The sequence below is a fragment of the Poecilia latipinna genome, unplaced genomic scaffold (assembly GCF_001443285.1).
Source record: "Poecilia latipinna isolate Pla-1442-1.1 unplaced genomic scaffold, P_latipinna-1.0 Scaffold1017, whole genome shotgun sequence".
NCBI lineage: Eukaryota > Metazoa > Chordata > Actinopteri > Cyprinodontiformes > Poeciliidae > Poecilia > Poecilia latipinna.
In genome coordinates this window covers 59,406-72,614 of record NW_015113633.1, presented here as the reverse complement: position 1 = coordinate 72,614, position 13,209 = coordinate 59,406, and the positions used below count along the sequence as shown (strand labels likewise).

Here is a 13,209-nt window from a genome sequence, read left to right as displayed (position 1 = left end):
TTATCCTATTATAGACAAATCTTTTCATTCTGGCTCATTAAATGCTGTGAAACTTTTGCACCCTTCTCTTGACTAATACCTTTTTACAATGAGATCTGTTGATCCATTATAACCTCTCTGCAAACTTTATTTATAGCTATAGGATGCAGATGGGTACATGTCCTCGAAATCATACTAGTAAAACTAAATCTTGTTCAGGTTAGTGAAATCCACTCTAAATCATTAGATCTGTAGCCAAGAATACCAACTATTGAAAAAGTGCACATAACACTATCAGTTGAAATCTGCATCACAAATGCCTCATGAAAGGTGGAAAACATTTAGATTTTTTTTTATTATGGTCTGTACTGCTGTTTTGACTTTTAAAACAGATCCGGTTTCTAACAGAAATGTAAAGAAATTGTCTGATTTGTTTCCTGTAGTGTTGGTAAGGTTAACCACACATTTAGGAAAAGAGTCTGAACCTACTGCTCTGCTTTGGACTGCGAGCCAAGTTTGAGACAAAGTCCACAGCCCTCCACTGGGTTATCAAACTGTGGCCAAGGCATTCATCCATCTGTGGAAAACATGGACACTGTTCTCCCACACTGCACAGCTCAGCCTTTATCTACAGATGGTACTACTGAGCAGGAATGTGACCTTTGATTTAGTTTCTCTCACGGAAAAGAGCTTACTGGCGAAAAGAAAAGGGGAAAAAAATGCGAGAGGGAATAGCTGTTGCCTCCCAAACTGGACAAATGAGCACATGCTTGTTGGCGTGGATCAGATTGGTTTAACCCAATTTAAGAATTTAGATAAGTGTCCACCGTAAGTGTCCCCATGTGAGGCCCATTTCACCAGATAAATGAGGGAGCGATGGATTCCTCCCATCACTACACGTGCACCGACTCTTCAGAGAATTGCACAGAGATGTGTACCATTCTGGAGACGCACCAATTTGGGAAAGACGTGAGCAACTGAGCAATTTGATATTGGGCTAAACAGATTGTCGCTGACCAAAAATGGGAAGATATGCGTGCCAATGCTGTCAAATACACTTCTTTGAACTTCTTCAGTTCCGTTTTATTTCTGAACATTCACCACAGACGTAGCAGGCAGAGGTTAGTTGTCCATATTTGCAAAGATGTTTGCTGAGTGAGCTGAGACAACAGCAGCTTGTTCTCTCCTTTTTATAGAGAGGGGCCACTTCCTCGAGAGCAGCCAGCAGTAATGAATGAGGAATCAACTCGGGGTCACTGGTGCAAAATCATCCCCCATGTACATTCCAGCTCCGCCATGTGCTTCACAAAAGCATACAGCAGACGAGCATGTGTAGAGATTTGGTGCATATTAAAGTAAGATTTTTTTTTTTTTTTTTCATGTAAGATTAAGCATTTCTCCCAATCCATTACTATAGCCTCTCCAAAATATTTTTTTCCTGACAGTAATGTACATTCTATAACAAGCTGAACTGCAACAGGAAAGTCTCAGTGTGCAGCTCAGACAGAGGGTTAACTAGATTTAGACAGGAACTGCAATGTACTGACAAAACGCCACCTGAAGCCGGCACAGCGTTATTTGTCATTTCAAAGTGGTTCCAGCTGAGTTTGTGTGGACAAAATTTAAACAGGCTGATGTAACTCTCCGTTATTAATGTATTTATTTGGTTTTGTTATGTAGAAGCTGCAGTCCTCGAATCCAAAGTCCTGAATCTTTTAGATGTGTCTCTTGTCCAACACCCTTGAATTAAATGACGAAACTGCTTCATGAACATGCAGACAGGTTCTATAGAGCTCTGCTAATGAGCTAATACTGGAGCCAGGCATCTCTTCAGCAGAGCACATATATCTAAAAGTTGCAGTGCACTGGCGCTTGAGGACTGGAGTTTGAGGCCACTGATGTAGAAGCAGCCAATACAATCTTACCTCTGCTGCAATGTCACTGTAAAGCAGAGGTCTTCAACTCCAGTCCTGGCGTCCTGTAACTTTTAGATGTCTCTCTGCTTCAGCAAATGAGTCAAATAATGAGGTCAGTAACAGCACTGTGGAGAACTTGATTGCATGCTGAGGAGGTAATTCAGCCATTTTATTCAGGTGTGTTGTACCAGGAGCACATCTAAGTGTCACAGGACACCATCCCTAAAGGTCTGGATTTGAAGACTAATGTTGAAAAGACTGAACAGTTGAATATTAAATATTCCGCCATATTCTGAATGGCTGGAATATGCCTCTATTAATGCAAATGAAGGATGATCTGATTTCCATAATGGAATAAAATTAAAAGGATTTATTTAGCAAGCAAATATAAGGTCTATTATTTACGTGAAGCATAATCACATAACTAATCACAAACAGTACTACAGTTAAAAGATGGAATGAATAAATAAACTTGGACAATTAGTGTGGTAATTCTACTTTTATTTTGCAAATTATAATATTAAGTATTTAATATTTTTGTATTATTTTTTATAATCTAAGGTTGAATACTTTTTGTGGAAATGAAAGAAATGCAAATTATTGAGTTTGTGTCTCTCTTGGTAGTCTAATTTGAGTTATATGTAGTGATTACAAGTGATACGTTTTCAATGGCCAAAAGCTGTTGAAATGTTTTGTTTTCCATTTCTCTGTGAAAAGTTTCTGTTGCAGCTAGCCACCATGTAAAAAAACAACAAAAACAGAAAAAAAAAACATGACTTATGCACATGATATTCTTCAACGTTTTGTAGGAGGCTTAAGCTGTTTGAAACTCAGACATTTAGCTTAGTGTGCTGTTGAATGGACAGTGAGCACCGTTGTTAAGTCAAGAGCCGTCTTATGAAATCTTAGAAAGGCGGGACATCAATATGTGAACATTTATTTTGAAAGAACTGCATATTTAATGAGATGTCCTATTTTTATCACATGACTGCATGCAGAGAAGTAATATTTACATCTTGATCGGGAATACACCGAATATTTCTATCACTATAAAACTCAATATTGAGCAAGTCTTTTCTCAAAGAAAAAAAAAAAAGGTTTTAGAGTCACAGCAAAAACAACTTTGTGGTCACTGTTACATAAGGTATGTATCCATGTATCTTTTATGCAGGTGAACCTCTACTCTGCTTGGAGGGCCCCTGATGGAGAAGTGACTACATGAGGATGCCAGAACACTCTTCTGCAGCTCTGCCAAGCAGGTAATTCACAAGCAGAAGCGGCATAAATAAAAGATAATGGGCTGCAGCTGACTTCTTTATACTGCATGCAATTTCACTAATTCCTCCAAGTGAGAGTCTTTTGAAACCAAGGATTCTTGAATTTTTCCCTTTTTTCAAATCTCAGCCATCTTAAACTCTCAAAGTCTGTTAATTGTGCAGCGGCAACGCGAGTTCTGCACGTGTAGTGGGCAGGTGGCAGTAAAAACAGTGCAGGCATGGAGCAGCGTTCTGCATCTAATAGAAAGTGTCTTACTCTGCACTCGAAGGGCACTTGAGGTAGTGGCAATAAAGATTAATGGTTAATTTAACACTGACTGTCGTGATTTTATCAATAGGCAATAACATGCATTGTGTCTTCTTTCATGCAGTCAGAATGAAGATATCGGCCGCTTTAAAGAAAGCAGATCTTGAGTTGAAATGATAAAACCACACACGTGCCAGTGCAAGATATTTGGAACAGTATGCGTCCCTAATTATTCTTATTTACTCTGGCTTTAACACTTTTGGCTGACAATTCTGTACACTGGCATAACAAGTGGCTTACTCTTCCGGTAGTCACCAGGCAGGCAGGAGTTGCCAGGAAACCCAAGTGCTCTCCACAGAGCATTGAAGAATATGCTATAAAGTGTGTTTCTGCTAAAAATACAGCAGCAACTGGTTTGATGACTAAGTGTGCTGAGAAGCCGCCTGGCTCCTGAGCTCTAAAGGTACAATATCTATGGGAAACACTGGAGGTCAGCACTGGTGGTCAGGAGCGACTGCAGGCATGCCTGTGCAGATAGGTTTTTCTTGTCCGTTGACTCACACAAGAGAAGCCGAACTTATCAGGGAGCACAGACCTCCTGTTCCCTATCTGTGTGATGACTAGAAGGAAATTGTTACTTCTTCCTGACTTGTTTATCTACTCTTGCAGTATTTACACGGCAAGCCATGCTCCAGAAATGAACATATTTTAAAATCGGATTCCAGCCCTGAAATTATTAATGTGGTCCCAATCTAATGAGTCTGAACGCAGGTTTTGAGTAATAAATCATAAAGGGGGGGGGGGGAGAATTCCCACTCACCTCTACAATGTCAGAGTTGGTTCTGCTCTCATGGGGCTCATTGTACTCTGTGTATTTCAGCAACACTTTGTCCATGTCTGTGCTGGCATACTGGAACAGTTTGTTAGAGCTGTTGAAAATGATGAGGGCTATCTCGCAGTCACACAGTACGCTCAGCTCGTAGGCCTTTTTCATCAGGCCGAACTTCCTCTTTGTGAAGGTAACCTGCAGAAGGGACACAAAACAAAACCATCCATCAGAGAGAGAAAAAAAAAAACAATTTCTCTCACTGAAAAGGGGGATCAAAGTAAATTTAATCAGACAGTTAAGATGTACCTGTAAAATTTGAACAGGTGTAAATAATTTTTCATACAAACCGAAGCAGAAATTCATCTTTAAAAGGAGTAACAATGTCGTTAAGCAAATGCAGAAATACAACCACAACTCTCCCCAGTGCATTCAAATTAGAATTCATTTAAAGAATATGAATCAGAATATCATTACTATGTCATAAGGAAGTCATATAATATAGATTCATCACACAGAGTAAAATTTTCCAAGAGTTTATTTCCTCCAACACTAAAAATTGTGGTTTATGGCTAAGGAAAACTCAAAATTTAGCATGTTGATTTCCTCCATGGAACAACACCCTAATGCAGTAATTTGTGAAAAAAGGAATCCTACTTAAGTTCTGAATGCATACAACTTATAGTACACGGACATACTCTTCAGGAGCTTTACACTTTTCTGTAAAAAGTCTTACACGAGTTTTACACGTCATCATATGTAAGATTATAATATTCTGACTAATTGAATTTTAGGTTTTCATTAGGTACAAACATAAACGTCTAAAGCAAAAAATCAAATAAATCAAAATCTCGTGAATTAAATTACTGAACAAAATTGATGCTTTGTTAATGTGCCCTTGTGTGTAGAAGACATATTACTGGACATATTACTCCAACCTGAATATGTAAGGCACTTTTATCTATGTAAATGATAAAGATTTTGTGAATTTGTTCTTCTTTTTAGACAATATTAGTATTGCAGGCCATCATCCAGACATGTTTTGAATGTCAGAAAAACATAATATCTACACTCACGTAAGATAGAAAAGTTTCTAAATTACATTTGACCATGATCAAATTTATAGCAATACTGCAGCAAACAAGATGGCCACTAACAAGCTCACCCATGCTTTGCTGTGATTGGAATAACATATTGCATGTCTGAAACATCTAGTTATCAGGCCAGAGGTCAGAGTAAGCAAGCTGAGTCAGACCTTTGGCAGCAGCACGAGTCCATACATTACTGTGGCCCCTGACTCCATGTACGGAAAGCTATCACTGTAGTGCAGAATAAGCCGTGTAACACGAGCAGTCAGATGGGACTTTGGGTCATACATCACTCCAACAGTAACGCAACCCTCTCTGCAAAGTGATTCTCCGTTCTGTATCTCTGCAGCTCTGTGGTTGCCTCTGACCCATTCACATATGTCATTATGTTTCACCACCTCCTTACAGAGCGACTGCATTCATTTCTAAAACCAGAAACTAACTTACAAAGATGGACAAGGCAAACAAACTTGTTTTCTCCTTTAGCTGTTGGAAAAAAAAAAAAAAAAAACATCTAAACCATACTCTTGGTATATTGGACCTTTACTTTGTGGAGTGAATCCAAATAAATATATAAAATGTTATGCTTTATAGACACAGAGTGGCGTATGGGTCTGTACTCCATCATATCCACTGACCTACTAATAGAGGAGTTGAGCAGATGATCGGGCTTTGCTTGACCTTAATTGGCTGCAGCTTCCCGTTTTTCTCCTGTTTTCATAACTGATATAAAACACAGTGTGGACTCTGTGTCACAGAGTTTGTCTACGACCGCAGCGGCAGTGGGGTCAGTCCAGCTGTGATAAACGAATTTCAAATTTTCCACACCGCAGGTAATTACAAAGCACCATTATTCCTTTCGGGGACACAGAAGAGCCTGTCCTTTTATCATTTTCTATTCAGTGTACTAATCTGACAAACCAAATTCTAAAATGACATTTGCTGAACAAAAACAGAACTGTGCATTTCATTCTGCTGATGCTTTAAAGGAGCACACAGCATGAGGTTTGGGCGTGGGGGTCTTAAACATTGAGTTTCTGCTCTGTTTCAAACTACTTGGTGAATCTCCTGCTCTAACACCGGCCAGCCGACGGTAATGGGGAATCTTAATGACTTAAACTAGAATCAAAAGGTTATTTTTTTTTTACTAATTTAATTCAAGAAGTGATACTCATACCTTGTGTTTAAACATTAACACAGATTGATACATTTTGTGTATAATTTTGATGGTTATGGCCTACAACAAATGAAAACCCAAATTAGTTTCTTCAGAAAATGACAATATCACATGAACAATTAAAAAAAAAAGATTTGAACTGCTGTACTGGAGTAAAGTATTTCCATCTGACTTCAAACGTCAGAGACATCAACAATATTCTTCCTTAAATCGTCAGTAACTATGGAAGCTTCACACAAGAAGCTTGGATTCTGCACCTGTTTATTTCCAAACAAAATAAAAAATGCTTTCATCTAAACTGAGAACTTGGGACCACTGAGCAACAGTCCAGTCCTTTTTTCTCCTTAGTCTAGACAAGAAACTTTGTCACTGGCTCAATACAAGCTACAGCAGTCGCAGTCCATATCCTGTATACTTCTGTCTAGTGGTCCCTGAACCAAAGACTCACGTAATAGTCCATGGTTTCTGAATCTTCCACAAGCTCTCAAATAAGCTTTTCTTCACAATCCTCTTAAGGCTGTGCACTTTTTTTCTACCACACATTTTTTACTCCCACTGAACTTTCCAATAATATACTTGGACACAGGAGTCTGTGAAGAGCCAGCTTCACTTTGAAAACGTGGACCTTCAAGAGCCCAGGAGAACTTGGACTCATGCAGGACAGGTTGACAAATGTACCAGTTGCCAACGTAATCAGGAAAACCTTCACAAAAGTAACCTATTAAAGTTAATTTAATAATTCCTCCTGCTTGTGTCTTAGCTAGGAAATAAAGTATGTACATGTAACGGATTTTGTAAACAGATCGGCAAATAACCGATCTAGTCTTTTTTTGCTTGTAAATACAATATCAAATGTCATTGACAGTAGAATGCATTAGAAAATAAGCAGTAAAATCAAAGATGAACAATGTGAACAGGAGGCCAGTGATGCTGTGGTGGATGGTGGGCCTTACGGGAGGTGGAGGTAAAATTCTCCTTAGGGTCTCTTACAACCGTTGGGCTAACTTTGGCTCTGACTGAACACTGGAGCTACCAACTCGCTCATTCATCTGCTTGCAAATTTGTTTATTTGCCTAACCAACTAGAAAGCAGGGCCTGCCATGTGGGGAAACGATTAACAAATTGTGTGCTCTTTAGTAGATGAATGTTGCCGTTAAGCCGAGGAGATGTCACCTTTCAGCAGGAAGCCCAGGATGAGACGCTGAGCGAGGACTTTGTTCCACCTGGATGCATAGCAGAGTGCTGAGTGCAGGGTTCCTGACCCAGGCACAGCTCCATTTTAACCTGAGCAGTTGCTCTGACACCTGCTAATTCTTGATTCCTTACCCCATCTTCAGATATTCTATCTGTACAGAAATACAGTTTCTGGTAACTGTGACATGAAACATAAGAGTGATATTACTCACATGCAGCTACGTATTTATATTGTGCTGTCTTCATTTGCCTCCGTTTTTCTCATTCTGACAACTGTCTAAGAAGTCTGGCTTTGTTTCATCAAAGCTCTCCAACATTTGCAAATATAACCTCCATCCACCCCCATCTCACCTCAGATGACTGGTGCGACAGTGGAAAACCACAGACATCCTTGAGGTCAAGTGGGAGGTTTACGGGTAAAGCTTTCCTATGGTTCACCAACTCAAAGACTCCCACAGAGACGCTCGATGTGGTTTAAAAAGAAAAAAAAAAAAAAAAACTGAGTCGCCCATATGCAAAAAATGTGGTGCGAATGTAGTCGAGCTCCCTGACTAATTCATGTAATTTTACAAAGAAATGTTTGGCTTCAGGATTATAAAGCTCCACCGCACACTGATCTTGTGCAGCTTACAGTTCTTCTGGGAAGTCAAATGTCAGTGCAAATTAGAAGGGAAATATCACATTCAAACTTACAATGAGCTGGAGTGATTCCAACTTATGGTCATTATCAGACAGATCAGTGAGTCGTGAGGCTGAAAGCTCAGAAACATTCACAGTGTCAAGATAAGGTGGTAATTCTGATTTTAATTCACACGTTTTCGCATTTCCACCATCTTCCCAAGTTCCGCAACACCACAAAGAGCTTTTACAGAGATTTTATTCGTATTGGTAGCTTAGTTTGTTTAAGAGCAGATTACAGGATGTTTGCATTTTTTGTCAAAGTCTGTATGCAATAGATTTTTCTGCAGTAGTTAGGAGTCTTGTTTCTCTCGAAGGATTTTTTCCTATTTTTCTTGGATGTAGTAATTCACATACACCTTTACTTTCTACGAACTAAGATATTCTAAAAATCTGACACACTCTTATAGAAATTCCTCCACCAGAAAATGATACATATGCCATATACTACAACAAACCCAGACACACATTCACAAAAAACTGATGTGTCAATCAAAGGGTCTATCAATGTCTATCCTTGAGCAACGGTGCCAAGATGACAAACAAGACATCTGGGACTGAGAGTGCAGCTGTGATCGGGGCATGGCAGGAGATGCCTGATTCACTAACACCTACAGAGAGGGCAAGGAGCTAGCAGCCTTATTAGAACCTCATGTCACCTTTGATGACCCTGACAGCAGACAAGAGAGGAGCTTGAGAGACAATGAGATCTGGCACCAGCTGGCAGGGTGACCTGGACCCTGTGGCTGCTGCCCTGGCTCTGCAACGCCAGAGCGTGCACGCTTGGGAGACAAGCCAGGGCCACCGCGAATGTCTGCCCTGATCAGATCTCTCTGGGAGAGAGGACAGCCTCAGGATCCCCATGTGGACAAGTTTGGGCTCGGAGGCCCTCAACCAGAGGGTGCTATTAACCTTGAAACCTACAGTAGCTCTGGCCGATCATGTACAGAGGAGAGGATGACATGCTAGCTACCCAAATGTTAGCAGGATTCCTGGAAATATTTTGGATTTGGATCAAAAGAGGATGATGCAATTTAGGGATCACACACTGGCAATAAGCAGATGTGTTGCAATAATTAATTTATTCATTTAAAAATAAATGCATCTTGCCAATATGCAAATTTCAGCAGAAGAATAAACGGCTCTATGTGCTGGCATGATTTTGCTTTCTTTTTGGACTTGTCATATCTCCCTTCAAATACTTAATTATAAAAGTGTGTAGAAAATGTGAAAAAGATTTTAATGTGGGGTGCTGTGGTGTCACAGTGGCAAAGCATGACCCACATATGGAGGCCTTAGTCCTCGTGGCGGTAGTCGCAGGTTCGATTCACGGCCTTGAGACATTTGCCACATGTCTTCCTCCTCTCTCATTACCCTCTTTCCTGTTGGATTACTTTCAAATAAAGGCCACTAGAGCCAACAAAACCTTTAAAAATAGATTTTAAATGTGGAAAACCTTTGTCAACTGTTTGACATGTAGAACGTTTTCTCACATGTTTTACATGTCAAGGTGCATCATAATGTCACACTGCCTTTGCATTTAGAAGTCAGATATTGCGGATTTCCAGTCAGAAAAACAGCAAGTCTCTCACAGAAGAAATTCCAACCAATTTGGGACCAGTAGGGTCCATATGATCTGTAGAAGATATATTTGTGAACTCGAAAATATAAAGTGGAAACAATAATGGTACTGGCATGCATTGGTAATAGTAGTTAAAACTCAAACAAATAGCAAACCCCACTGACTCATAACTAGAGCAAGCACTGGCTCCAAGATACATCAAAATGTCCAAGTTTGACACACTATTAGATGTTACTACAAAAAAGACTCTTCATATGAAAACATTTCACACGTGACTAGATTGCCCCACATGTTTCACGTTGCAAAATTAAATTAATTTCCATATGTGAAACATATGTTTTGCATGTTACTTAAAATATAATTCCCACATGTCAAAGACATGCTTCCCATTGTACCTTACACAACACATTGTCTGCTTTTGTTAAACGTGAAATTAAACGCAGTTTGTCTAATTCTTGGATAAAAAATGTCACACAGGCAGAGCTTTAGGTTTTTCTTTGTAAAGTGAGGATTGCCTCGTCATTGTGATCCCAGGGCAATGTGTGCACGTCAGCAGGAAGCTTAGCCTGGTAATAAGCAGGTTGTAACTATGATTCCAGTTTCCCCACCACTTGTCAAAAAAATGGTATTGGGTATGAATGTAGGAGACTAGCAAAATGATTTGTTTGATTTGTATTGCTCAATGTGACTAGAAAAATCTACATAATTTTAGTCCTTTACTATTCGACAATTATACTCAGGGTTTCACAAGGAAATGTATGTGTTCTTCATCTTACTTCAGTGTTCTAAAACACAAAACATACATATATATGATTCCTAGATTAATATGTGCTTAATCACGCTCACATATGTATTCATGTGTTTTTTTTTTTGTTTTTTTTTATCCCATAAGGAGACCAGCTTTATCAGCACAGCTTTACAGAACAAATGAATATCATTAAAAACGCTCACAAATGCAGTGGTTGTCACACCGGACAGTTTGCCTTTGTGTTTTTTTTGTTGTTTTTTTTTTTAGTTATTTTATATTTTACCTGTCATGCAAAGAACTTTGAGAAAAGGTGAAAGCTGAGAATCAGGAGGTGTGTTCTTTGTTGCTCCCTCGAGAGTGAGTAAGAGAGAGCAACCCTGAATGTGCCACCAGGGAGCTGCCTTACTGGGGCAAAATCCAAAATGAGCACCAGCAAGGGCAGGCAACCCACCACCCAGAAGCAAAATCATCAAACTTTTAATGACTTGGACAATTACCCCCAGTGAGCCAGCTTAATGGCATCCAGAGGACATCACTAGACACCGCTCACTAGGCTTCACCAACGTTTACTCTAACTAAGAAGACTAATGACTCCTCTGCACCTCTCCAGCATCATTTCTGCTTTAAAACAGGTCCAGACATTGACAGGCCCTCCAGAATTCATGCATGGTGGAGAACACCGGATGTGTGGTTGGTCCTTCTGATTCCACTTAAAGGACAGTGAAGTTGGACAGAGTGGGACTCTCTCCCCACTGTTGCCCTTCCTGAGGCTGGAACTGTGTTTATTTAGGACTGTTCCTTTAGGAAGAAACACTAATTCCCGAAAGAAGATGGACAAATCAGAGTGCTATGATTGTATTAATTGATTGAAACAAAAGTGAACCTGATATAACTCTTATCTGGCATTAAGGCCAGCTGATGAATTTGGTTAGGCCCGTCACTTTTGCAGTACCCCACCATATGCAGTAGGAATTACCCTTTATTACCTACCATTACCATTATTGTGAAATGACTTTAATCATCAAAATAATTGTATTAATTGTGACAAGAGCTGCAGTTTGTTGTCCTGTTGGTGCAGTGTTATTGTCGACAGTGTCTTGTATGGAAAATGAATACAGCACAAATGGCCTACTTAAGTATTTTTTTTTTTATTTAAAGTGCTGGAGTAATAAAAGTTAAAAGCAGAGAGGCAAAAAGATTTAAACTGTCTTCAGACACTGAAGACCGCATGCAAATGGCTTTCCCCTCCTGGTTAGGAGCATGCCCCAGGGAGATGGCACTGTGTGCTTTATGGCCCAAAAAAAAAAAAAAAAAAAAAAAAAGGAGAGCGATATGCACACATATATCACTTAATACCAAAGCTTTATTTTAGCACAGCAGCCTATTGTCACGGCCAACTTTCTGCTGTGCCAGCTAAAATTACCTAAATGCGAGCTGAATTGCCTGCGTTGTGCTGATTATACACAGACATTTAAAATCTGATGAAAATACTAGGCTTTTGGAACACATTAATAATAAGCAATTTCTATTTTTTTTTCCTCCCTGCACATCCTATCTTAGGTGAAGCAATGTAGAAAAAGTGTCTGCACTTTCCTCATAAAGATTGTCTGCAATAAATGGATCAACAGAAGAGTTAATTGGCTTCCTCAGCAATTTAGATACCAACCTGTTTTCCCATAACATTATCTCCTTCCTGTTTGTTTTAACATCTCACAGGTTTCTGCATAACGTGTACAGACTAAAGCCAGGTGTTACACTGATAATTGGGCCACATTCTGGATTCTTTGTGCCACACTTGGCTGAATTTCTTTGATAATGGTTGCAAAAAACATCGTGGTCAGAGTAGCATTGAAGCAACTTGTATCATGCCATATATTGGTCCTGACAGTGTGTCTGCTGTATTTTAATATGATAACAAATGCGTTTTCAAAAAGTGATATAAAAACAGCAAGTGTCCTCTAATCTTCATCTTAAGCAAAATTGACTGCAGTTAAACATAGTTTTCTTGCTGCAGATATCCAAAAGATCTGGTTTTTTATGCAGTGCTTTGCTGTTCAGGATTTTATATTTATCGCGAGCGGACAAGAAAGAATTCTAGCGTTCCCTTCCTTTGCGGCCAGCCAAAGCCAATGCGGCCAAGACAAAGATGGGTGCTGCGTGTCCCTCTGACCCCACCCTGCAAATGAGAGGGTGCTGTGCTACAGTGGCTGCACCTAATTGCTACCAAATAGCTTCAGACACATAGAGTTCCAGCAAATATGGGGCCCAGCCATGCCGCCGGGACCTGGGGGACGAGCCCTACCAAGTACCCACAGTCCATTCCTTCACCACGAGGCCCCTCTGCAGCACGGCACTCCTGCTGCCTCATCAAGTTCTCCAGTTGAAATTGCAGAGTGGCAGGGGAATCGAGTCTGTAAATACGACCGCACTGACAATGAAATGTCATGGTTCCTGTTCAGCTGGCTGGGACGTTGGGGAGGGAGGTTTGTCTGTTTAG

The 13,209-nt window shown here is 39.9% G+C and overlaps 1 protein-coding gene across 15 annotated transcripts in view; it reads right to left on the bottom strand.

Annotated features, from left to right (window-relative positions):
• mef2aa (myocyte enhancer factor 2aa) overlaps positions 1-13,209 on the bottom strand; it is a 75,300-nt gene that overhangs the window by 32,333 nt on the left and 29,758 nt on the right. For all 15 annotated transcript variants that reach the window (XM_015050886.1, XM_015050900.1, XM_015050887.1 and 12 more), the window contains one exon: positions 4,240-4,443. In XM_015050886.1, the coding sequence (XP_014906372.1) occupies positions 4,240-4,443 (204 nt within the window). The remainder of the gene's footprint in view (positions 1-4,239; positions 4,444-13,209) is intronic.